Raw genomic sequence first — 25,442 nt, forward strand, 5'->3', positions numbered from 1 at the left:
GGTAAACTACTGTGTGTATTTCGGAGGGAGTAGGAATGACTCAGCACACATTCTCCCATCAGTCAGCCACACCTGCTCCAAGCAATCCAATCAAATCTTAATATTAGATTTCAAATCCCATTTGGTTAGTCAACCCCTCACATATTCTATGTAAGTCAATACATCAAAGTACAGATGCTACATGCCGTTTCTACTCCTAAAACACTGACTAACAGAATGTATGAAAAATACTATAACTACATTATGGGTGGTTCAATTGGTCAAATGAAGAATGTAAAAAAAAAATGCAAACAATCTGAACATTTAGGATTTCCTACAATCAACTGTTAACCGACAATAGCCACACTCCTACAGTAAATTCTCAATTGGGGGGAGCACCCATCGCCAAGTGAGGTATTTCCGAGAATTCATCTGGACCTTTTAATCACCAACAGGTCAAAGTAACCGCTCGTGTAAATCCTCACGGGGGTGCTGGTGTGGTTCCAGCCTCCATAGTGTTGTGTAAACACTCGTGCTTTCAGCAGGCACATACATCATGTGTTAAGCAACAGAGTAAAAGGCAATCAAGTAGGTGGGCAGGAAATCAGGGAGGAACAAGAAGGAGAAGGTAAAAAGAAAGATAGGAAAGCGTAAAATGTATAGCGGTGTCACACCAACCCAGACGGTGCTTGGTGTTTTTAGTGGCTGCTGAGTCCTTGACAGAAAAGGTCAATATAGAACAACACAGAGTCAAGAGTGGAGGAAAAGAGATTAGGGAGAGAGGGATTTGGGAAGGAGCAGAGGAGCCAGAGGGGGAGGAGAACAAAAACAAGCAATGGCGGGATTAATAAAGAATAGAAAGATACAGGTCATTCAAATGTAACAGGATGAGGGAGGTACGAGAAGAAAGACACTGAGAGGTGTAGAGACTAAAGAGAAAAGAGACTAATGAAGAAGTAGAGGAGGGATAGAAGGAAGTGAGTGGGCGGAGGACAGGTGTGATCCTCCACAGCTCGGGTGTTTGTTTCGCCAAGAGCAGTAGCGGTGAAGCAGAGGATTATGGGATTATGGTCGGTGTCGATGTGAGTTGTCATGGCCGACACTGACCCTGCTTACCACCTCCCAGTAAGGAAGCTTAGCCTGGCTGTGAAGGCAAAGTCAGATACACACACACACACACCTGCCCACTTCACACCCTCAGCGCCTCTTCTCGCTTTTCTTTTATCCCTTTGTTCGTCTTCTCCTTCTTCCTCTTTCCCCACTGACACTTGTATCTGACTTTTAAATGCTCTTGTCTATTTCTGTCTCTATATCTCCCTCCATCTCGTTCTTTATCTCTGTCCTCCATATGTCAGGCTTCTTTTTGCTGCATGTTATACATGCACAGTTTATCCATGCCCGCACAAATCCAGCAGGATTCCTTGGTTTCTCTCTTTGGAAGAGTAACGAGTAAAACAGAAGAAAGAGGAATAAGAGATTGCCTTGTCAGGAGCAGTTACTCAAATAATGTCCAGACGGTGAGGAGTAAATACAGGAACAAGCCCGGCCTCGGTAAGTTTCTCTTGACTTGATATGGCGGTGGAACTTTCGTTATTTGATCAAATGTAATATAAGTAAAGTGATTTAGCCAGTGGTTTACGCAAAAAACATTAGAACAAGCAATATATAAATGACAAATATTGTATAATGAATAAAGTAGAGAAGATAAAATGCCAAATGAAAACATTGAATAGATTCACATCTGAATTAGATACATGATAACACAACAGCACAGATCTCCATATTTTGAATCAAATGCAATCACAATGTTTTATTCATGCCATCTGGTCAGGGACGAGCCTCATAATGAATCTGAATTTCCATTTTGTTTCAGGTCATTATTCTGTCTGAATCAATGAATACATATTCAGCCATTCAAAGGTCTGGAACCAGGCAGGAAGTTAACATATACACATACTTGTTAGGGAAACGTTTTCATTTTAAATCAGTGGCCTTAAGATATTGTTGGGTTTAGCAAAAAGTGTTTGCAAGTTCTTAAAAGAAGCATTATAGCCTGAACAGAATGGAATGAACAGCATCAAATAATATAATTGTTATTTTGATGGAGCTGTTCTGTGTTAAGTTAAAGGTTAGGTAAACCTATTTCTCAATGTGTTATGCTTTATCATAACCTTCCCATTTATGCATTATGCTATAATAAATTGCATTGACCGACATTGAATTTGAGTGGGCACAACTGCAGTCGTTATAAAATCTCTGCATTTTTGTTTATCTATTTAGGGGGCATTGCAAATTATTCAACAGGGACATTTAGCCCCATCAATGTTAATGTGCCAGGGTTAGCTCAACAGCTAATTTGCACCAATAGGGTACAAATAATTAAGACGTCTTTTCACTTTCTAAACGATAACCCTCAAATGCAAGGCAAGGAGTTTGATCTTATTTAAATAAATACTGTGAAACATTGACATGCAACACTGACTTCATGTCTGTGTTTTTATAGTTACTTTGAGTCACTGTTTGGAAAGGGCAACACAAACAGAAATCACAAAAATAATTAACTATGGCCCTAAAAGCAAAGTCAAATTAATGTCTTAGAAATTAAGAACTAAAAAACTGCTGTCATTAAAAATGCCATTAAAATAGAATTGTTTCTAATAATGGGGAACGTTTTCATATAAGGGTAACTGATATTGTGGATTTAAAACAAAAGATATATTTGAGTTAATCTTAAATCAAGAATGTAACTGTAACTGCATAAGTTTAACGTGTTTTATTCCTCACTCTCACCTCAGTGGTGTCAGTGGATGAACTGATGAACCTTTCTAGATAAAATCATGTGTCATAATTAACCCAGAATTGATCACAACTACATCCACAAAGGTTATCAAACATATCTGAGCTAAGCACTTCTGAACCTGCCATCACAGTTGTGAAGGCCAGCTTGACCTATTCTGTATGTTTTATACTATAGCATAATAATATATTGTGAAAAAAAGGACCACGGCAGAGAGTTGACAATTGTAAGAAATTGAAATTATGTAGAAAGAATTTAAGATATCTTATATACCCTGTCCAATGCCCTGCTATCGCTTTGGGGCAGGAGCTAACCCTAGCTGACATTGGGCGAGATTTCATTTCCTGGAGGCCATGATGATTCACAGCAAATGTCAGATGCTTTCTGTGGTTGTACCTGGCACTGGTCCAATTTGCTGGACAAAGAGAAATTATGACCTGACAGTGATGTGACGAGTGCTCGACTGACATCTCTATCTTTAGACTCCTTGGTGTAAAAATGGCAACAACCTGTGGCTCCTACAATTTACAATTCTTCCAGATGTTTTGATATCCATTTTCTGAGCAAACAGAAGCAACTATCGTCAGTGAGCATCAACAAACAGTACACACTGCAAACTCTTCACACACTCCTCAGGAAGACTGCTATATAATATATATTATTAACAATATAAAAGATAAGAGAAGTCTTGAGGATGTGAGGACTGCTTGTCTGCCATTAAACGTACTATAACCCCTAAACACTTAAACCAATGTACTATGTTTTGACTCGCGGTAGCATGGTTCTTTTCTGGGCATCAGACTGGAGTGACGCATTCATGGCTCTAATCTCAACCGATTCCACATCCTGATTGGACCCTTCCGTTGCTTTCTCTACAGAACTACAGCAACAGAACAAACTACAACGCAAACATTCAAAAGTAGAATATCAGTTATCTAGCCCCAATAAGGAGAAACTACTTCTTCCCTTCAGGCTTGTTTTTTAAACAAAACATGACCAAGTGCCCCTTTTTTCTTAAACGGTTTGAAACTAAAACACAGTTAGGTCTTTCAAAAAAACAAAGGTTTCACTTGACACATAACAGAAAAGGAGAACCAGTTTGTCTACAATGTAGCCAACCTCCAGTAGTCAATGTTAAAAATAGAAAGCAGCAGCCAAATGCGACCTTAAGCTCGCAGCTTCCCCTGCTATATTGGCACAGCGTGGCGGCTTTCATGGGAGATGAGCAGATACATGAGCTGTGAGATCAAAATGAACACAATAGACAATGAATTAACTGCAAATAGAAAGTACTATATACATATGCTTAATTTGAATCTTGGCTGAAGGACACCGTCAAAATAAACGTTATCTACAGAATGTTTGCGTTTCATAATGCATTATTCAGTGAATTGATTTTTAAAAGTGAACATCTTAGCGAGTGTGTAATATATAAACTGACCGGCTCCATAGTGTATAATGATTAAGGTTAAGGGTGTTTGCTGTGAGCTGCAGAGGCGGTGGGCTCGGGATCAGGATCAGCTCGCTCCAGACAGACGAGTAAACACAGACCAGAGGCTTTGTCTGAACAGATTAGTCAGCTGTTACGTTTACCACTCACCAGTGAGTGAGGGATCACAGACAGTATGATGCCATGGAAGTTATTGGAGTAAAACAAATAGCAGTTTCGGAACAGATTATAACTGGCAGGTGATGTTTGTAATATCTTTAAATTACACTCTTTATAAGGTAGGACAAAAAAATCATCAAACTCAATAAAAAATCTCTTTATATTTCACAGGTTTGGAATATTCAAACAATTTAAAGAAAACATTCTGCCCTATTTTTCTTTATGTTTTTTGGCACATTTTTTCATGGGAGACTGCCTGCAGACCTCCACTCTCAGGACAGTTCCGGTGCAGACCTCCACTCTCAGGACACCTCCACTGTCAGTACAGGAAGTGACGATTCTGACGCGTTTTTTCCCCGCCCACCGACGGACTCGTTTGATGGAAGTTTTCAAATCACAATGGAGACTCATCACGGAGGTGATGAGTCCGACCACCGTGCACTTTGGGTCGGCCTTGGTCAAGCCCTTTTGACCCCCCCAGCCTGGTTCTCGTAAAAGTTTTTTCGCTCAAATGACACCATGGAGATTATGTAATGGGAGTTGACAGGGACTCTGCCCGCCTCACTAGTGCTATTTTCGGACACTTTTTCCACTTTTCCCCGGTTTTATTATTTTTAGGTTATTTCACCCAGTTTCTACCGGGGACATTGCCCGGTCTCGGGTGTCCCCCCACGGCCTGTGTCCAGCCCCCCCCCCCCACCCCCCACACACTCCCCATATATTAACGGATTTTGACAATTGTTGTTGCATTTTTCTCCTCTCACTGATCGAATGGCAAACGCGACCCACTGTCGGAGGGCCTCCGCGCCGGCCGATATGAAGCGTGACCAAGACGCACCGTCCAGGGGTCCCACGGGTCCCGCAGCGGGGTGGAGGTTCCCAGCTGGAACCTCTCCACCTCCGCCGCGGTGCACCCGGCAAACACGGTTGTTTCTCGAACCTTCCACTGTTGTCTAGCGGGTGTAACTAAAATACAAGATGTCGTATTTATATATATAAATAAATATATCTATCTATATAGATATATATATATATATAGAAATAAGTGTCAGTGCTATTTTATGTTGTATTAGCGTGCATTTCCTGTTCGGAAAGTGGTGCTGTACTGAGAGTAAACAATACAAGGTGTCCCTATTTTTATATATATCTATATATACTTTATGTATATAATAAGTGTCAGTACGATTTTTTTTGTATTTGCGTGCATTTCCTGTTCTGAAAGTGGCGCTGCGGCTGTACTGATAGTAACTACAATATAAGATGTCCGTATATATGTGTATATATATATACATATATACATATGTATTATATTAAGTGTCACGATCCGATTTTATTTTGTATTTGCGTGCATTTTCTGTTTGGAAAGTGGCACTGTACTGATAGTGGTGATTTTATTTTGGAATTCTTAGCATGCACTTCCTGTACTGACAGTGGAGGTCATAGATATATATAAACACTAGATGGCTCATGGGAGATTTTCCAGCGTAGCTGACCGGCCGCCATCTTGCTACAGTCAACAGTTACTCTGATTCGCGTTATGGTAGCTGTTGTAAGGTGAGTGATCTGCACAAAAATACTCTTAACTCGCTGAAATCTTGACTGATTTACAAACGGTTTGGTTTATTATAAACATTATTAGCATTGGCTATGATACAGGATGCTTGGACATGTTGAAATTGCAGCTTTTCTTTGTGTATGTGGTTGTATTTATTAGCTGGCTAATAACAAGAGGCTGTCAGTGAGACCTAGTATTACAAAGTTCACCCAGCAACTTTACACCAGTGGGTTAGGCAGAACTGCTCTTTCTTTTCAACATAACTTAAGTTACACATGATTTCTTCCAAGTGGTTTGGCTTGTTAAAAACATCTTGCATTATGATACAGGAATTTGCTGGCTTTGTGTTTACAGAAGTACCTGACTATGCCGGACTTTTGTGCAGCCTACGGATGCTCCAATCGCCGCTGTCTGCAAACAAGAACCCGTGGGATCACCACATATGTTTATGTTTGCTCAGTCTAATAAACCCATAACATGGTTGTGAAAGAATACCAAAGCTGAGGCTGGACGATGATTGATTGTTAGTGTGCCATGTGTCACCGTGTGTCATATTGGTTTTGTGTTATACTGTATTTTATTTTATTGTGTGCAAGACACATTTAAAACAAATAACCTTGAACCTTGAAGCCCCATCTCTCCCCACCTGCTCCTGCTTCCTACATCCCCTCCACACCACACCAAGTTGTTCTTCTTAATAATAATAATACATTTATGTTGGGGGGCCGCCTTTCATAACACCCAAGGACACCTTACAGGGGCATAGGGGCAATATAGGGAACCATTTAAACAGTGGATTTTGTGATATATCAGCCGGGGTGAGTCAAGACAAACCACAAATGGACTACAGAAGGACACATGGTACAGTTTATATTATTCTTGGTCTTTTTTCAATAACATATTTCAAAGGTTCTGGATTTGTTTACAAATCTAGAAACTAAATACAAACTAGGATGATATGAAGATCTCATGTCAAAAATAATTGTGATAAATTAGACAGAACTGGCCTGTCTGTGAGCACATTTTATGTTGGTTTGGTTCTTCTGATAAAGGTGTGAATATCTAAATAATATACCAACATATGCTATTGTCATTAGTTGTGTCCCTGTTCTTCAAGCTAAGGCATTGCTCAATTAACAACTCTTGGTTTACAGAGTGGTAACATGAGACCGATTTTTATATATAAAATATAAATGTATTTTAATTTTATAATTTATTTATAATTTATTTTAAATATTGACAATATAATAAAATAAATGGAAATATATACACCGGCAAATATTTAATATAAATACCTTGTGTGTGTGTATAGCTATTGCTTTATCTGATTAATGTTATTTTCATATGAAAGTCCATGATTATAAATATGCAGTATCATAACTACATCTTTGATGTTTATAAAAAACCAAACCGTTTGAAAATCGGTTGAAAATTGAGCAAGCTATGGTTATTTAAATAGTAAACCATAATGTTATGAATGAGAGCACTGCCTGTAGCAAGATGGCGGCCAAGTGGCAACGTCGGTCTCCATTGGCCAGCAGCGCGGGTGAGCCATCTAGTGTTTATATATATCTATGGTGGAGGTGTCCTGAGAGTGGAGGTCTGCACCGGAACTGTCCTGAGAGTGGAGGTCTGCAGGCAGACCCCTCTCCATTTTTTACGTGATGGAATTAGAAACACTGGGATATTAGCAGTGCATCTGTGAACTCTGACCTTCTGGGTATTAGTGGATTATAATGTTGGTGTTCTCAAAGCTTATTCAACCATTCTGCGGAAGTCTGTGAGGATAAGAACGTACAAACGTTAAATACTTAAACTGGACCGAGGAGGAACATGTGTCAATCAACTGGATTACTGTAACCTATGACAACATTGCACATTTCCAAAAAAGGGTTACTTTAAAATAAAATGCTAATGTATGCATTGAAAGGGTCATCATTTTCTTTAATTATGTTAAATATTCATGTCTAGGTTTTTGAATCGAATATTAAACATAACTTGTGATTATGTTTCAAATAAAACGTCCCTGCACAACCTCACAGGTGTCCTCACTTTAGCCTGATAGGACCTTCAGGAGCGTGTGGGCGTGTGCAGACAGCACTTTATTGACAAATCTCTTGGTGACATCACAATTTCCAACATAGCACCATATGGTTATAATCAGCTGTGAGGGTGAGCAGAGCCTCTTATGGGGAAAGGTAAAGCTTTATGTGTTTTCATTTAAATGTAGTATATTTAATGTTACGAGAATTCCTTGGCATTTTGAGATGCACTTTGTCTGCACCACCAGTCTTAAATCAGTGTTTATTCTCTCTTGTAATGGCTTGTTAGAAGGCATGCCGGTGTGGAGAAAGGCTCCCTTGCTAATAGTCTGGCCTTTTCTCCAAAATGGGATCGGGTGTAGCAAAAACAAGATAAAGAAGGAAAAATGCTAAAGACCATTAAAAGGAGACATAAAAGACTCAATTTCAGGTTCATACTTGTTTTTTGGTTTCCTAAAGTTTAAATTCCATCATTTTTCTCATACTCAATCAATCAATCAATCAATGTTTATTTATATAGCCCAATATCACAAATGTTACATTTGTCTCAGTGGTCTTCACAGTGTGTACAGAATATCAGTATGACAATACGACACCCTCTGTCCTTAAACCCTCACATCGTACAAGGAAAAACTTCCAAAGAAAACCCAGTTTAAAGGGAAAAATGGGAGAAACCTCAGGGAGAGCAACAGAGGAGGGATCCCTCTCCCAGGACGGACAGACGTGCAATAGATGCCGTGTGTAAATTGAAAAGATAATACATTTGCAACATAGGTAGTCCAAATGTTTGGAAATGCATGTGTGTATAATAGGAAGATGAATCCATACTGGTGGAATGTATCTGTTTTTTACCCTCTGTCTGCTCTGATTGGCTTCAGAACTTCAAAAGTTGTTCTCCAGCCATTGATGGAGATACTCAGATGGGGGCAGTATATTCTATTCCATTTGACATATGAAGGGGAGGAACAATATTTTCTGACTTGAGGCAGCACATAGAAAACTAACTGGATTGACTTGTTTTACAGTTGGTGGGTTGGGAGCCACTCTATTTACCCAGATATAAGTGAAGTAAAACTGGAGGTTTTTTTCTAACATGTCCCCTTTAACCTGAGAGTTATGGGACTTTTCTGTGGTAAATGCATGGGGGAAAAGATTCAGAAAGAATATGTGGAGATAAATAACAAGACACTACCAAACAGGGCACTTAGGATAGCTAAATAGTTGGATTATAATGATAATTTCTTCGGCTTTTACAGCCATCTAGTCTCAACTCAATTTATCGATCCACCATCATCCTCAGACTGACAATTGAGGGAATAAGTTTAAAAATTATAAAAAAGAAGACTTCCAAGTCTTGGAGAATCTAAAGCAGAGATTATCATACTGTGAGACGCACCTTCACAAGCGGGCATGGGGGAGTTGTAATGAAGGTGTGGAGGAAGAAATTGTGTGAACAAAGATATTGAAAGGTTAAAGGGACAGGTGTGGTATTGTTAAAACTACAGGAGGTACGTTATTGCAGTTTGGCCATCTTACCAATGGTGTCAACAGTTGCAGTGGCGGTGACTAATGTTAACAAAGACACAAAACACATATTTATTACATTCAGTGTGACTTTCGCTTGCCAGCAATATCATCATCTCCTTTCCATTGGAAATATAGTTGCGTAAATCCACCGTTTACATCCAATCTAGAACATTTTGAAACTTAGTTGTCTCCATTTGGTAACTTTGGTACCGCAGGATTAGTCACATACATTACAAGACACTAAACATTTGTGACATTGGTCTTTCAGTTAATTAGCAACTCCGCAGTTTTCTTTTCCAGTTTGTCCTGCTTATACCGCCTACGCAAAGCTGCCACTCAGCCACCCACATCATTTACAAAGAAAAACAGTTAGTGTTGATTGCCGTTCTCATTATCTCATATCTTGTGCTGCCTGTTGAACTTGTGCAGAGTCGATGTTACTGTGGAACAACACTGTTTATTTCTCTCAGTTGGCTGAAGGCTTCGCTAATCAGGCCCATTATTGACAGCAACCTGTCTTTCATATAGAAGGGCTTTTCCTGTTTCTGTCTGTCAGAAAGCAGTCATGAGCAGAGCCTAATTTCAAATACTTCCTATCAAATTACAAGACAGGAAACAAAACCTCCATCCTGGAAAAACACTGATTATTTTTTCCAGTGATACATGATGATGTTTTCACCTTCTTTTCTCCTAAAATGTTGCTAAAAAGCCATCTGGATGTTCAGGATTTTATTCGTCAGTCCAAACTGCACTGTTTTGGTGTTCTGTCACTATATTTCTATGTCTTTCATTATCTCTAAGCGTAAAGTTGTATGATGCTAAGTGGAATACATTTATATATAAGCACACAATCATTCACTGGGGGGAAGAAACTGCAGAGCTTATCTTCAAAGTCTCAGTTCTCCTGCCTCTTCTGTGTGTGTTTGTGTTTAATTATTGATGCATTTACCTGTAGGCAGTACTTTAAAATAGCAGGCGGTCTATCAAATTGTTCGTTCAAACTTCAAAAAATGCATAACATTTTATAAGCTTATTGCATGATTTGCATAACAAATTGTCAACTGTCAGGTACCTCTTGGGGAGAAAAAGTAGAATATGTCAATCTGAAGTGTAGTGAATCCAAAAATATCAATTTTAAACATCAAAAATTCAAATTCAACAAAAATGAAGTACTCCATTAAATTACATTTCCCCCTTTATCCTGAAATGTATCTCTGACCGGATACTTTGTTGCTAACCATTATAAGCACTTTATTCATCATTATCTTCATTAGCTGACTGAGTCTCACATGGCTGTCAATCCCTTGACACTGAAGGCAAATTATAATGTGATGTGTCACAAATAATTTGTGTGATAATTGCTTCAGTTACACTATGCTAACAAACTGTGAGGTCTCTGAGAAACTCAAGCCAGCGTCCGGACGCAAAACACAAGACAAGTTGTTGTTGTTGGACAACTAATGTTACTGCAGAGAGGAATTACAATATATAACAACTTCAATCTATTCCTTGGTTCCTTTTTGCAATTCTTTATGATGGAAATGATTATGTTAGAGAAATCATGCAGTGTAACACACGCTGGGGTAAAAATCTTAATTATTTTACAGAGAAAATTATTTTATTGATAAAAGTACTAAATAGGACAGTAGTACTGCAGTAGTAGCGCGTGTCTTACACTTGATTATTCCACAGGCCTGGCTATGTGTGAATCAGTGCGAAAAGTCCTATAAGAAATATGTTATACATGCACAAATATACATATAGTGGGGCAAAAAAATATTTAGTCAGCCACCAATTGTGCAAGTTCTCCCACTTAAAAAGATGAGGCCTGTAATTTTCATCCTAGGTACACTTCAACTATGAGAGACAGAATGGGGGGAAAGAATCCAGGAAATCACATTGTAGGATTTTTAATGAATTAATTAGTAAATTCCTTGGTAAAATAAGTATTTGGTCACCTACAAACAAACAAGATTTCTGGCTCTCACAGACCTGTAACTTCTTCTTTAAGAGCCTCCTCTGTCCTCCACTTGTTAACTGTATTAATGGCACCTCTTTGAACTCGTTATCAGTATAAAAGACACCTGTCCACAACCTCAAACAGTCACACTCCAAACTCCACTATGGCCAAGACCAAAGAGCTGTCAAAGGACACCAGAAACAAAATTGTAGACCTGCACCAGGCTGGGAAGACTGAATCTACAATAGGTAAGCAGCTTGGTGTGAAGAAATCAACTGTGGGAGCAATTATTAGAAAATGGAAGACATACAAGACCACTGATAATCTCCCTCGATCTGGGGCTCCACGCAAGATCTCACCCCGTGGGGTCAAAATGATCACAAGAACGGTGAGCAAAAATCCCAGAACCACACGGCGGACCTAGTCAATGACCTGCAGAGAGCTGGGACCAAAGTAACAAAGGCTACCATCAGTAACACACTACGCCGCCAGGGACTCAAATCCTGCAGTGCCAGACGTGTCCCCCTGCTTAAGCCAGTACATGTCCAGGCCCGTCTGAAGTTTGCTAGAGAGCATTTAGATGATCCAGAAGAGGATTGGGAGAATGTCATATGGTCAGATGAAACCAAAATAGAACTTTTTGGTAAAAACTCAACTAGATGTGTTTGGAGGAGAAAGAATGCTGAGTTGCATCCAAAGAACACCATACCTACTGTGAAACATGGGGGTGGAAACATCATGCTTTGGGGCTGTTTTTCTGCAAAGGGACCAGGACGACTGATCCGTGTAAGGAAAGAATGAATGGGGCCATGTATCGTGAGATTTTGAGTGACAACCTCCTTCCATCAGCAAGGGCATTGAAGATGAAACGTGGCTGGGTCTTTCAGCATGACAATGATCCTAAACACACCGCCCGGGCAACGAAGGAGTGGCTTCGTAAGAAGCATTTCAAGGTCCTGGAGTGGCCTAGCCAGTCTCCAGATCTCAACCCCATAGAAAATCTTTGGAGGGAGTTGAAAGTCCGTGTTGCCCAGCAACAGCCCCAAAACATCACTGCTCTAGAGGAGATCTGCATGGAGGAATGGGCCAAAATACCAGCAACAGTGTGTGAAAACCTTGAGAAGACTTACAGAAAACGTTTGACCTCTGTCATTGCCAACAAAGGGTATATAACAAAGTTTTGAGATGAACTTTTGTTATTGACCAAATACTTATTTTCCACCATTATTTGCAAATAAATTATTTAAAAATCAGACAATGTGATTTTCTGGATTTTTTTTCTCATTTTGTCTCTCATAGTTGAAGTGTACCTAGGATGAAAATTACAGGCCTCTCTCATCTTTTTAAGTGGGAGAACTTGCACAATTAGTGGCTGACTAAATACTTTGTTGCCCCACTGTACATATGGAGGCAAGCAATGGGAAGTTTTGCCATAACATATTTGCTCCTGAGTTATGGAGTTGGCTACTTAAGGAAACCGGCTGACTGGAAGAAAGCTCAATTGAGATTTAAAATAAAATCTAGTTTGGTCGAGAAATAAGGTGTGATAAATGTGTGGAATTTATAATTACAAAAGGAGTATTTATTTGTTAAGAGAAGCCATGTTTGATGAGATTAACATTGGGTTAGCAACTTGGTTATGTACAAATGGTTCATGGATTTATGTTGTTTCTAATTTATTTAAGAAACAAAGTTTTTAATGTGCCTTTTTTATTCAACTATCATTTCTTCAACCAATCTCTATGTTTTTGGGCATGGAGAACTGCCAAGCAGTCACTGGTGTTGCAGCATGTCAGTGTAAAGCAAGATGAAGAAGATGAGTAGTTATAGGAAGTTTTCTTACTTTGGCCCCCTAAGATACACTTTGTCACAGCGTTGAACCCGATCCAACCAGTTTATAACCTGGACTACAACTGAGCGTCACTCAGTGAAATATTAACTACACTAAACGATTTCTCTGTGTGACTGGGGACACCAATGAGAAATCTATAATATGTCACAGATGTAACTACACCCACTTACAATGGGGTAAATAAAGTATGGTAGAGAAGATAAGAGCAGTTTAAGGGACAATTTAAAATCCTTTATCGTTCTATGGATAAAGGTTTGACTTCCTCTCTGTATTTTACAGGAACATGATTGGCTGTGAGGGCTTGAAGGGGTGAAATCCTGAGAGGTGGCCGCTCCAATGGCGTGGACCGAGCCACGGACGCGCCCAGACCCAAAGCAAGAACCAAAATTGACGCCTTACAATGGCAGGACTTTTCCATCAGCCATCCTTCAAGTGCAGCCTCCATTTTTACTGCCCATCCTTCTCCTGCTTGCTGCCTTTGCTGACCTGGGAACTGCCGGTCCACCCCAGCCAGCCCGTCCCCCTCTCCTGTCTGGACAGCCTTTTATCATCTTCTGGGGTATTTCTGACTCTGCCTGCTCTGGTCGGCCAGATCCAAGCTCTTATGGGATGGAACGGGAGGGCCGTGTGGCCGTTTTCTATGAGGACACACTGGGGAACTACCCTTATTTTATAGATAAAGACACACCGGTCAATGGCGGGTTACCACAGCACACACGGCTGGACAACCACCTTCAAAAGACACAGCAGGACATAGAGGCAGCTTTACCTGCCCCAAGGTACCTTGGGCTGGGGGTGCTGCGCTGGGCAGAGTGGGTTCCCCAGTGGTCAAGAAACAGAGAGAAGCAGGCGATGTGTCTAGAGGCATCTAGAAACCTGATGAAGAATTTCTTTCCGAGCTGGACCCCAGAGGAGGTCGAGAGGTGGTCACAGGTAAGACAAGTTAAGCATAATGGCCTATAAAATGGGTAAATGGCAGAAGAAGAAACAGCTATGGAGGTAAGGAACAAGGTAGGAAACACACTTGCAAAAATAATAAGAGGAAAGATAAAGAACATAAAAAGTCAGGTTGTCAGGTTATGGCTGTTATTGGAGAGCAAGCTTTCAAAGTTGTTGGTGGTTGACGGGGAAGAGTGTAAGATCTGGATGGAGGAAAACACTTCCAAAAGTGTTTTCTTTATTCAAAAAAACATCTTTGCTACACATACCTACTTTGACTAATAACATCACTATGTTACCATTTGCTTTTGGTTATTAAACTGAATAATCGGTATTATGTTGGCAATTATATTTCTTTCTGATGTGAGCACCTTTTAGGAGGAGGGATATGAGTAAGGAACAGAAGAAAGAAGAGTGACAGAATATAATTACTTAATGTGATGACTCACATGACAAAGTGTACGATTTTCTGAGAAGAAACAAGGACTCATAATTTACAACAAAGAGTAAAAACAGATTTACTTAGATTTTGTTCATTTTAAATGGTTTTATAAACAAGTAGCCTTTTTAACATAGTAGGTGTTTACATGTATGCAAATAGATGTTAAAATGCGGTTGGACTGGAATATGTCCAACCACAATTTAACATTACACTTTGGAAAACAGGCTCCTTCATATTCTTGCATTTAGAAGGCCGATACCATTATCATGTTTTTAACACATGTTTTTAGATCAGCATAAAGATTGGAAACAGGATGAGACAGGTAGCTGGGTTCTGTCCAAAGGTAGCAAAAATGAATAAATACCATGTTATAGTTTTGGTTAATTCATACAAAAACCAAAGTGTAGAAACACAGTTTCATGTACTGGACATTCCGGAGTTCTGTATTTCCAATTAAGTTTCCTAGCAAGTGGCAGAGACGCAAAGGGACTGTGCCTGGTCCAGAAATAGTCACCTTTACAACTCAGTTTTTCTATGGATTAAACAAACGAGAATTAGAGAGTATTAATTAGTGAACTTCTGCGATGCCAGTCCAAGATAACTATCCCGTCTATCGCCAATCAGTTTTGAGTCTGGGCGCGGTCAATAGTTTTAGGGTTTAAATGCGGATATTCAGGCAAACACCTGTATTTCCTGTGTGCAGTTGATTGTATTTAATCTGATTAGCAATTGTAGACACGTGAATGGAGTTGGAGTTGAGAGACAATGATTCGGCCAATGCCCTCTGCCTGTTATGCAGATGCTGTTATGCAGATGCAATCTGCATAACAGCAATAAGTCCTTAAGTCTTAATAAGTCCTTATATGCAATAAGGACTGCTTACCTGCATGTTTCCGGATGTGATTAGGTCATAGTGTTCGTGCTACAACCAGACTTCTCTCCTATAGATTACGTATTTAATAATAATAATAAATTATATTTATAAAGCGCTTTTCTGTAACTCAAAGACGCTTTGCAAATATCTGATATAGTGTTTTGTGTCAAACTATTTATTTAAACATATACAAAAATCCTGTCAATCCAACAGCTGTCCTGCTCACTGATTTTCAACATTTTCCAGAGCTTTCATTTAAATAAAAAAATAAAAACCAGAAGATTGAAGAGCTGCACGTTTTCAGATCACAAAAGAGGAAGTGTCCTGAGGGCACTGAAAAAGGTTCTATTGATCTTGTCACAGGTGGACTTCGAGGCAGCAGCGCAGGCAGTAATGACGGAAACTCTACGGGATGTCAAAAGGTTGAGGCCCAAAGCATTATGGGGAGTCTCCCCTTACCCCAGCTGCTACAGCGGGGATCCCGCCCAGACCATATTAGCCAATTACACCAGCCAGTGCCCTGCTACGGAGATGGCCCTTAACGATGAGCTTCTGTGGCTATGGAAACGATGCTCCGCTCTCTACCCTCTCTTCACCCTGGAGAAGATGCAGGTGGGTAACGCTAATGTGTTCTTTTGTCTATCATTTGAGATTTCTGTTTTCGGTAAAGAATCAACTGGTAGCCCAATTTTCTAGAATAAAATAGTTTGACCCTTGAGAGCATTGCAGTACCTTTTGGAGACTGGATAAACAAGTGAACAGTATGTCTTGCATGGACAGCGATACGATGTAATATTTTTCACCACTTCCGCAAACCATGCTGATGTCATCTGTAAAACAAGCAAGTTAATTTTCCTGCAAATTGTATGATGTGTGTTTCTTTGCATCATCTAAACAAACAACCACAAATAAATCTATTTGGATGAAGAAAAATGTGTTTAAAATAAAAGATTGAGGTCCTACCAAATAGTTCAGACCAAAGGCAAAGTCCCTAAAACGTTATTTAGTTGTACGCGCAAATACTACACGATTGCTGCATGACAGTTGCGCACGTGGCACTTCAGCTAGTCCGCCGAACATTAACAACGTTACTCAACTGCAAAAAGACTACTTGTAGTGTAACACCAAAAAAGCACATGAAAAACACCATGACTGGATTATCAGTGAGGACTTGTGAATTTGTCAAAACCATCATAAACCAACACCTTTGTAAAGCCAGATATTCAATACAATATATAAATCTGGCACTTTTTCTGATAGGGTGGTACCTCTGGAGCAAGGCTTTATTTGTCCAGTCAAATCAAAGAAGCACTACGAGTTTCGTCTCTGAGTGGGACGGCATTTGATCTTCCTGTATTCCCACTGATCAAGAGTGTCTACGCCTCTACTAACACTTTCCTGTCACAGGTGAGGTATTATTGTCCGGTATTTGATCAGAATCATGTTGTATTATAACAATAATTATTCTAAGAGGTTCTCAAATCTCTTGGAATATTGGAAAATAAACAATAAGAAAGGATTTTTGGATTTGCACTCTGATCTTCAGTGAATGAATTAAGGGTGAAATAAGCAGATTCCTCTGGTAACAAGTATAATGGTGTTCATACTAATACAGAGGATAGCTGAAAAACAGTGTGCTGTGTTTTGACTTTTACAGCTTCTTTGAATACTTTCTTTTTAACAGGCAGACCTGGTCAGCACCATAGGAGAGAGTGCTGCCATGGGAACAGCCGGAGTTGTCATCTGGGAGAGAAGTGAGACTAAGACGGAGGTATAAACCTATCCATTTGCATAAAGTGCATACAGTACACCCACAAATATCTCTGCACGTTTTTTCCAGCCACTGAGTATTATAAAGGATATAATGGACTTCAGCTTCTTAATCCATAGCTTTACCATTTTACTTACAAAAATGGCTTTATGTGGGCAAACAGTTTCTTCATCCAAAAGAAGTACAAATGTTATTTACGATCTACCCATCTACTTCTCAGAGAGAATGTCAGGACCTAGCAGAGTTCGTCCGTAAGGTACTGGGACCCTACTCCATGAACGTAACCACGGCAACTCTGCTTTGCTCAGCCTCTCTGTGCCAGGGAAAGGGACGATGTGTTCGTCAAAATCCAGAAAGTTCGGCATACCTCCACCTCCCGCCGCCCGCCGCCCTCACACCTCCATCTCCATCTCCATCGGAAGTGGTGGAGAAGGAGACAGAAAAGGTGAGAGAATGTGCATTTAAGGAAGATGTAAAGATGTATCCGTTCCAGATTTATAAAGCCCTGTATACTCTTATACTATTAAATTGCAGTGATCATTAATCCTGTCCACCAGCTTGATGCCCACTCGGGTTATGGCTCGTTCTCTTCTTGGTGGGGTGACTCTAAGAGCCTTCTGGAATAACTTTCAGTTTTCAGTTAATTGGCTACGCGTAGCTTAAGACTTTAGCAACTGTTCAATAATAAACCCCAAGTACTTAAAGAATATTATGATAACTGTATTTAGAGAGGAGTTCATTCTGGCTCCAGAGCTTTGAATTCACCCCCCAGTGTCAGTAGCAGTCAGTGCCTCTGCATCAGGAACAGCAAATGTGTTGTCTCTGTGTCCACTTAACATCATGACACAATTCCATCAGATTAATGATAAAAACCTAGAGGACATTATACAACTTCTGAAATCCTCCTCCTGCTGCCTTGATATTATTCCAACAGGATTTTTCAAAGATGTTTTGCCTTGCATGGCCTCAGATCTACTTCATATAGTAAACAAATCTCTTCACTCAGGTATTTTTCCACAGGCCCTGAAAACTGCAGTCATTAAACCGCTCTTAAAAAAGAATAATCTAGATGCTTCAGTAATGAACAATTACAGGCCCATATCAAACCTCCCATTTCTAGGTAAAATCATTGAAAAAGTTGTTTTTCAACAGTTGAGTAATTTCTTGCATTTAAATAACTGTTTCGATGTGTTCCAGTCAGGCTTTCGTCCAAACCACAGCACTGAGACTGCTCTTGTAAAGGTCTTTAATGACATCCACTTAAACACAGACAGTGGCAGAACTTCAGTGTTAGTATTATTAGATCTCAGTGCTGCGTTTGACACTGTTGACCAAAGCATATTACTAGACCGACTGGAAAAACTGTGTTGGACTTTCGGAAACAGTTCTAAATTGGTTGAATCCTACTTAAAGGACAGAACAACTTTGTTTCTATAGGTAAATACTAGGGCTGTCAGTCGATTAAAATTTTAATCGAGATTAATCGCATGATTGTCCCTAGTTAATCGCGATTAATCACAAATTAATCGCACATTTTTTTATCTGTTCTAATGTACCTTAGAGGAATATTTTTCAAGGTTTTTAATACTCTTATCAACTATAGAGTGGACAAATATGCTTTATGCTAATGTTTATTATCAATTTGAACAATGACAAATATTCTCATGAATATTAACACAACAACCTCTGAACATTAACAAATATTCGCCTCAATTCCAACCTGGAACCTCTCTCATACAATACAAATGGGGGGTGTGTGTGGTGTGGCGTGCGTGTGCGTGTGTGTGTGTGTTTGTGTGTGTGGTGGGTGTGTTGGATCGTTGGAGCTATGTGCAACTCAAGGCATATGCTCGAACGGGAGCTGGCCTGGACGCTGCAATCATGTTGCTGCAATTCATGAGTGGTGCTGACTTCTCCTACAATGTCCCGCTGTCTGCTTCCTGCATAAAGTCAAGTGCTCGGCGCAGTTGTGGCAAAATGTCGCTCCTCTGTTTCATTTAAACAGCTCCTTATATCCGTTAGCGCAGCTAGCTAGCACCAGATGCTAACAACAACAACAATGCACGTAAGGTCTCTCTCTCGCGCTCGCTCGGGCCACACTACACACACCCTCCCGGTCCTCCCGATGGCCAGTCGGTGCCTGCCGGTGAGCGTGGAAGTGTGGGTCTGCCACAAGTGGGCGGCAGGAGCGGGGCTGTGGGCATCAGCAGTGTGCTTGGATTAGATGGTATTTTAAACTCGATGCGCTCTGAAACTACGGGGCGGCCGAGGAAAAAAATACACATGCGTTAATCGCGTTAAAATAATTAGTGGCGTTCATTTTTTTTGCGTTATTAACGCGTTAACTTACAGCCCTAGTAAATACACATCTGAGTTGACAAATATGACATGTGGGGTTCCTCAAGGGCTCCATCTTGGGGCCTCTTCTCTTTAACATCTATATGCTACCACTGGCTCAGATAATGAAGAACAACAAATAAGTTACCATAGCTATGCAGATGACACACACATTTACGTACAAACTCACCAGGAGACTATGCTCCAATTCAAACACTGAGTAAGTGCATTGAACAAATCAATGACTGGATGTGTCAGAACTTTCTCCAATTAAACAAAGATAAAACTGAGGTAATGGGTTTTTGGAGCCAAGTCAGAACGTATAAAAGTTAGCGCTGAGCTTCAGTGTGCAATGTTCAAACCAACAGATAAAGCCAGAAATCTAGGTGTAGTCATGGACTCTGACCTGAGTTTCAACAGTCACATTAAAACAGTTACTAAATCAGCCTACTATCACCTAAAGCAGGGGTCTCCAACACGTCGATCGCGAGCTACCGGTAGCTCGCGGGCAGCTTTTCAGTAGCTCGCAGCTCGATTATCGATTATAGCGTAGTAACGGTGCTTCCTGATTTTTTGGCCGCGGCCGGACAATAAAGTGTTTTATTTTAGAATTGTTTCTGTCCACACAAATATACAATTGGTCCGTGACACAGAGATCAAGGAGCAGATGTGACAGCGGCACAGAGACACCACACACGGAGCAGTCTGCCTTTATCGAGCAGCACCAGTCAGAACCAACAGCAGAATGACCCGCTCTGAATCAGTCCGCATTGCTGCGGCTCAGAGACACAGGGAAGGATTTGTGTTTTTGAAAAACCTCGTTATTGTAATGTCAGGTTTTGGTGGGATTTAATCAAGTCTTGGATTGCAGAGTATGAATGTCCTCTTGCTATTTTCAGTTGATAAATACGTGTGCAAAGTTTGTGAAGGCAGGAGGAAAGCTTCCGCGATCACCGTCTCCTCTCCGTTCCTCCAAGCCCCGCCCCCTCCTACTACGACTCTTACTACTACTAATAAGAGTGACAGGCTGACAGTGACCCGATAGAAACTTTATTATTCACTTAATCACTGTTTGAGATGATGAAGCTAACTTAATCTCATACATTCATGGGATTCATGTAACAGTAAGACAGAGAATGTAAGTGTGCACCCACATGCACTATTTTTGTTTTTATAATGCTGTTGTAAATACTCCTGTTGTCTGCTGTGTTCAGACTCAAGTCATGTGTGTGATGCCACATTCAGGAAATTCAGTGTCCTTTTTTAACAGAAGACCGTTGCTAGAAGCTGCAGCTAGACTGCAGAAGTATATTAGCTTTTTGTTTTTGAGGATGGAAAAATGTCACACACATAGGGAGGCTAGACCTATACAATTGATTAATTATGGTTTATAATTTCACGTCAACACGAAGAAGAAGAAAAGATGGCTGCACTGTTCAGTGTCAATCCTGTGGAGATGGAGATGGAGGTTATAAATCTCCAAAATAATGTTCAGCTGAAGTCTCAGCAAAACTCACAACATTTCTGGAGCCTTGTACGCCCAGAAAACTATAAGAACATCACCAAGCAGCACTGAACACGTCTGCTTTACGTGGCTCTAATTGCCTTTGTGAAGCAGCTTTTTCTGGCATGAATGAAATGTAAATACAGAACAAGACCGACTGATGAACATGTACATGACTCTATTAGAGTGAACCTAAGTGGGTCCAGCATATACCTGTATGGTAGACTCCATGCAGCGCCAGTCATCTCACTAACTGTAAAAAAGAGTGAATGCACTTATTTTACACGTGCCATAAGATGCTTGCAAGGTGGTGATTAAGGCGATGTATTTACTATGTGGGCCATAAGAAGAAGTGAAAACATTGTAATTTGCTCTTGGACATGTATGTGAATCTTCAGTGAAGTACTTACTATGTTGTCCATATTAATATGTGAGAAATTGTCGTTTTCTTGGACCTTGATGTGAAGTTAAGATTTTAGATAAGCTTAAGGTATTGCAATTTCACACAAAAGTAGCTTAATTCAACTGATGAGTGCTATGTGAATACATGTAAGCGATGTGATGCAAGTAGCTCTTGGCCACTTTCATTTTTTCAAAGTAGCTCTCAGGTGGAGAAAGGTTGGAGACCCCTGACCTAAAGAATATATCTAGGATTAAAAGACTAATGTCACAGCAGGATTTGGAAAAACTTGTCCATGCCTTTATCTTCAGTAGACTCGACTACTGCAATGGTGTCTTCACAGGTCTCACTAAAAAATCTATTAGAAAGCTGCAGCTGATTCAGAACGCCGCTGCTCGAGTCCTCACTAACACTAAGAAAGTGGATCACATCACCCCAGTTCTGAAGTCTTTACAATGGCTTCCTGTGTGTCAAAGAATAGATTTAAAAATATTGCTGCTGGTTTATAAAGCACTGAATGGTTTAGGCCCAAAATACATTACTGACCTCCTGCTAAATTATGAACCATCCAGATCTCTCAGGTCTTCAGGGACTGGCCAGCTTTCTATCCCCAGATCAGAACTAACATGGTAAAGCAGCGTTCAGTATTATGCTCCAAATATCTGGAACAAACCTCCCAGAAACCTGCAGGTCCGCTGCAACTCTTACTACTTTTAAATCCAGGCTGAAGACTTTTCTTTTTGTCACTGCTTTAATTGAACTATTCATATCTTAAACTGCACTGTAACTTTATCCATGTATCTTTTCTTTAATGTTTATTTTATTAGCTTTTCTTTTTTAATGCTTAATGTCTTTCATTTTTTGTAAAGCACTTTGAATTGCCTTGTGTTGAAAAGTGCTATATAAATAAACTTGCCTTGCCTTGCCTTGATTTATCTGGCGTCCTGACACGAAACATTGATTCCTCGGTTGAAAAGCCATTGATCCAATAACCGCGAAGGAGGTACTGACAGCGTTGTCAAGCATTTGGGATGTTGAATATTAGTAAATTGGCTATGACAACTTTGATTCCAAAATGTATTTTTATTTCCTAAATTATTTGTAATTTTTCCTTTGCTCCTCTCCACTTTTAAAACTATGGCAAATCTAGTATGTTTGCATGGCTACGTTACAGTGTTGAAATAAAATGTGGTTATGTTCAGGCAAATACTTTGGTCCCCACTCAAATATTGGTAGACGCAATGTCCGACGAAGGATTCAAAACTGTTATTGTGTTATTCTCTCTGATATCAGGCCAGGTTGATTCAACATTATAATTATTTGTAGGCTGTCTTTTGTCTTGCTTTTAAATTGAGCAAACCACAGTTTTAGCTACATGTTGGCCTCTGGATTGTACAGTATGTCCTTAAAGGTAGGGTAGGTAAGAATGGAGAAACCAGCTCGAGTGCGCTAGGATTTGAAAGTACACAACCGAAAAAAATCTGCCCCTTCCTTCAGACTTCCTTACAGAGCCCCTCCACCAACACACACGTGACCAATGAGGGCACGAGATAACTTTGTGCACGAGATGGAAAGCTGACAGGCAGGTAGGCCATCCAATTATCTGCCGAGGCAGATAATTGGACTTGCTTTTTACAGTGTCACGGCTTCCACAGATGAAATATTTGTATATATGTATTGTCAAAGCACTAAAAGTTAACAAACCCATACAACGGTGAGATACAAGAGCCTAGTACTATGTGCTGAAAAGATGCAAGCTCCTTCATAAAATCTCTCAGTCTCGTTGACATCCCTCCCCTTTGCTACCGAAGAGTTGAAAGGTGTAGGAAGAGAAACATGTTCTCAACTTGTGTTTCGGTGTGAAGAGTAGGAAACGGAACAACTAATTTTAACTCACGAAAGATAAAGATAACCAAGACAACAGCAGTTGCCTGAGGATCTTCTGTGTTTGGACAGTAAGAAAGCAGCGAGGCAAACATTAGAGGAGATACAATGGATAAAGTTTAGCTGGAGCCCGGAACACAGGAACAAAGTGTTCCCTGGGAACACTTATCACTGCTTGTAAATATCTGGATGTACTTTGAGGATATTTAGTTGTCATAAAAAGTACAACACGATGTGGAGTCTGAATAATGTTATAACCGCAGAACACCATGACATTTGTTTTTCCTTTGAATTTGAGGCAGACTTTATTTATCCAATTTCATTTCCACAATGATATTATAAATGGTTCCTCTAAGAAAATATAATAATCTAAGAAACATTTTCTAATGTTGAACATTATTTTCTCTTTCAGGGAGAGGCAGAAAAAGCCACAGATCAGCCAGACTCAAACACTAAAGGAGCCGAACCAGACCCAGCGGAGATGTGGAAGAAGGACTTCCAGTGCCAGTGGTACAAGACCGCAGACGGGGAGGTCTCAGACCAGCAGTCCCCCAAAGACGGAGCGTCCGTTGGGGTTCAAGTAAAAGAAAAGGCTGAAGATGTAATGGGGACAACAAGAGCTCCTTCTACAAGAGCTTCTACAACAAAAGGGGCCTCTGTGATTGAGTCAAGAGGAAGCAGTTCAGCTAGTACTGAAAGTCCATCGCCTTCCCTGGAAGTAACTACCAGTAGTTGTACGACTCCATCGAGTGCCCCAAACCTTACTGGTCTGCTGTTGCTGGTGGCTGGAAGTCTTACATGGAACTTTCAAATGTGAAGAAACCAGACTTTATCAGGAAGTTCTGGGTTAGGAATGCAATATGAGCCATTCTGAAGTGCCCTTGAGCAAGACACTGATCACTGCTAACTGCAGGAGTGCTGCTCTGTTCAGTACAACACCCTATGTTTAAAGCTGGAACTTCAAACATATCAACAATTGTGCCAAGAGACATTAGTGGTACAAACACTTGTCACTTTTTCTTTCAGTTTCTCCAGGCTGTATTTAATCATTTTCAGAGAAAGGAGATGTGACATATTAGATATTTATTGTCATATCGAATCAGCCATGTTTTACCGTGACAACAGATAAAGGAAAGCAGTCCGTTTGTTTTTTTTTGCACATTTTGTTTGTACATTTGTCTGTGCTTTGCACGTTTCTCTTTTCATTTAGTAGTTAAGTGGGATTTAAATGGGTGATGTGAGGTATATTTGAAATACAAGTGAACCAGCCCTTTAATCCGTCTTAACGAGTTATCGTTTTTTGTTCATTCCTTTTCCATTAGTAAGTTTGACATCCATATCTAGGACAAAGGACATATGTGTTAACATTGGCCTTCAAATGTTGCATATTGTCAAAAACATCCAGTTTGTGGCATCAAATATTAGTATTTTTTAAAAAGGTCCATTCACTTAACTGCAGCTCACTAGCTTCTTCTGCCTGAGTTGTAGCTAAATTCAACATGGTGATTGTAATTGAAATGTCAAAGCAGCAAAAGCAGAGGTGTAAACAATACCATTATTGATGGCTGGATTTAATTTAACTGATTCAGCTTCAGGGTCCTGTTGTGCATGCTGGCTCACTGTCACAGCTTACAGGGAATACAACAGAGCCATGTTATTTCTGACATTGTGCTTTTCCTGCTGTGACATCAAAATATCTTCTGTGAAAAAGCTTCTTGGTCTCACCAGCATGTAGTTATTGAAATTAAAATGTCTGTTTCAAAAGCAGTATCTGTTGATTAAAGGACATACATTCAGTTCATATATGTACATATGTTTGTAAGCAAGTGTTGTTTATATTTGTTACTTCCTCCATCACATCCTTCATTGCTTCTTGAGGCAGTAGCCTATAAAAAAAGTATAAAAATATAAACCCGGAAATGATTGTTTTTGCAGCTGATGTAAATGTATTTGTTATTTTTCAATAAAAT

At 40.0% G+C, this 25,442-nt stretch overlaps 1 protein-coding gene across 1 annotated transcript; it reads left to right on the forward strand.

Annotated features, from left to right (window-relative positions):
* Positions 1–1,451: 1,451 nt before the first annotated feature.
* Positions 1,452–25,402, forward strand: LOC117449883 (hyaluronidase-1). Its single transcript, XM_034087788.1, has 7 exons — positions 1,452–1,530; positions 13,601–14,254; positions 15,940–16,188; positions 16,837–16,983; positions 17,261–17,347; positions 17,568–17,792; positions 23,885–25,402. Exons 2-7 carry the CDS (start codon positions 13,658–13,660, stop codon positions 24,287–24,289), a joined length of 1,710 nt encoding a protein of 569 aa, XP_033943679.1. The 5' UTR covers positions 1,452–1,530; positions 13,601–13,657; the 3' UTR covers positions 24,290–25,402.
* The last annotated feature ends 40 nt before the right edge of the window (positions 25,403–25,442 follow it).

The sequence above is a fragment of the Pseudochaenichthys georgianus genome, chromosome 7 (genome assembly GCF_902827115.2).
Source record: "Pseudochaenichthys georgianus chromosome 7, fPseGeo1.2, whole genome shotgun sequence".
In the NCBI taxonomy this organism is placed as follows: domain Eukaryota; kingdom Metazoa; phylum Chordata; class Actinopteri; order Perciformes; family Channichthyidae; genus Pseudochaenichthys; species Pseudochaenichthys georgianus.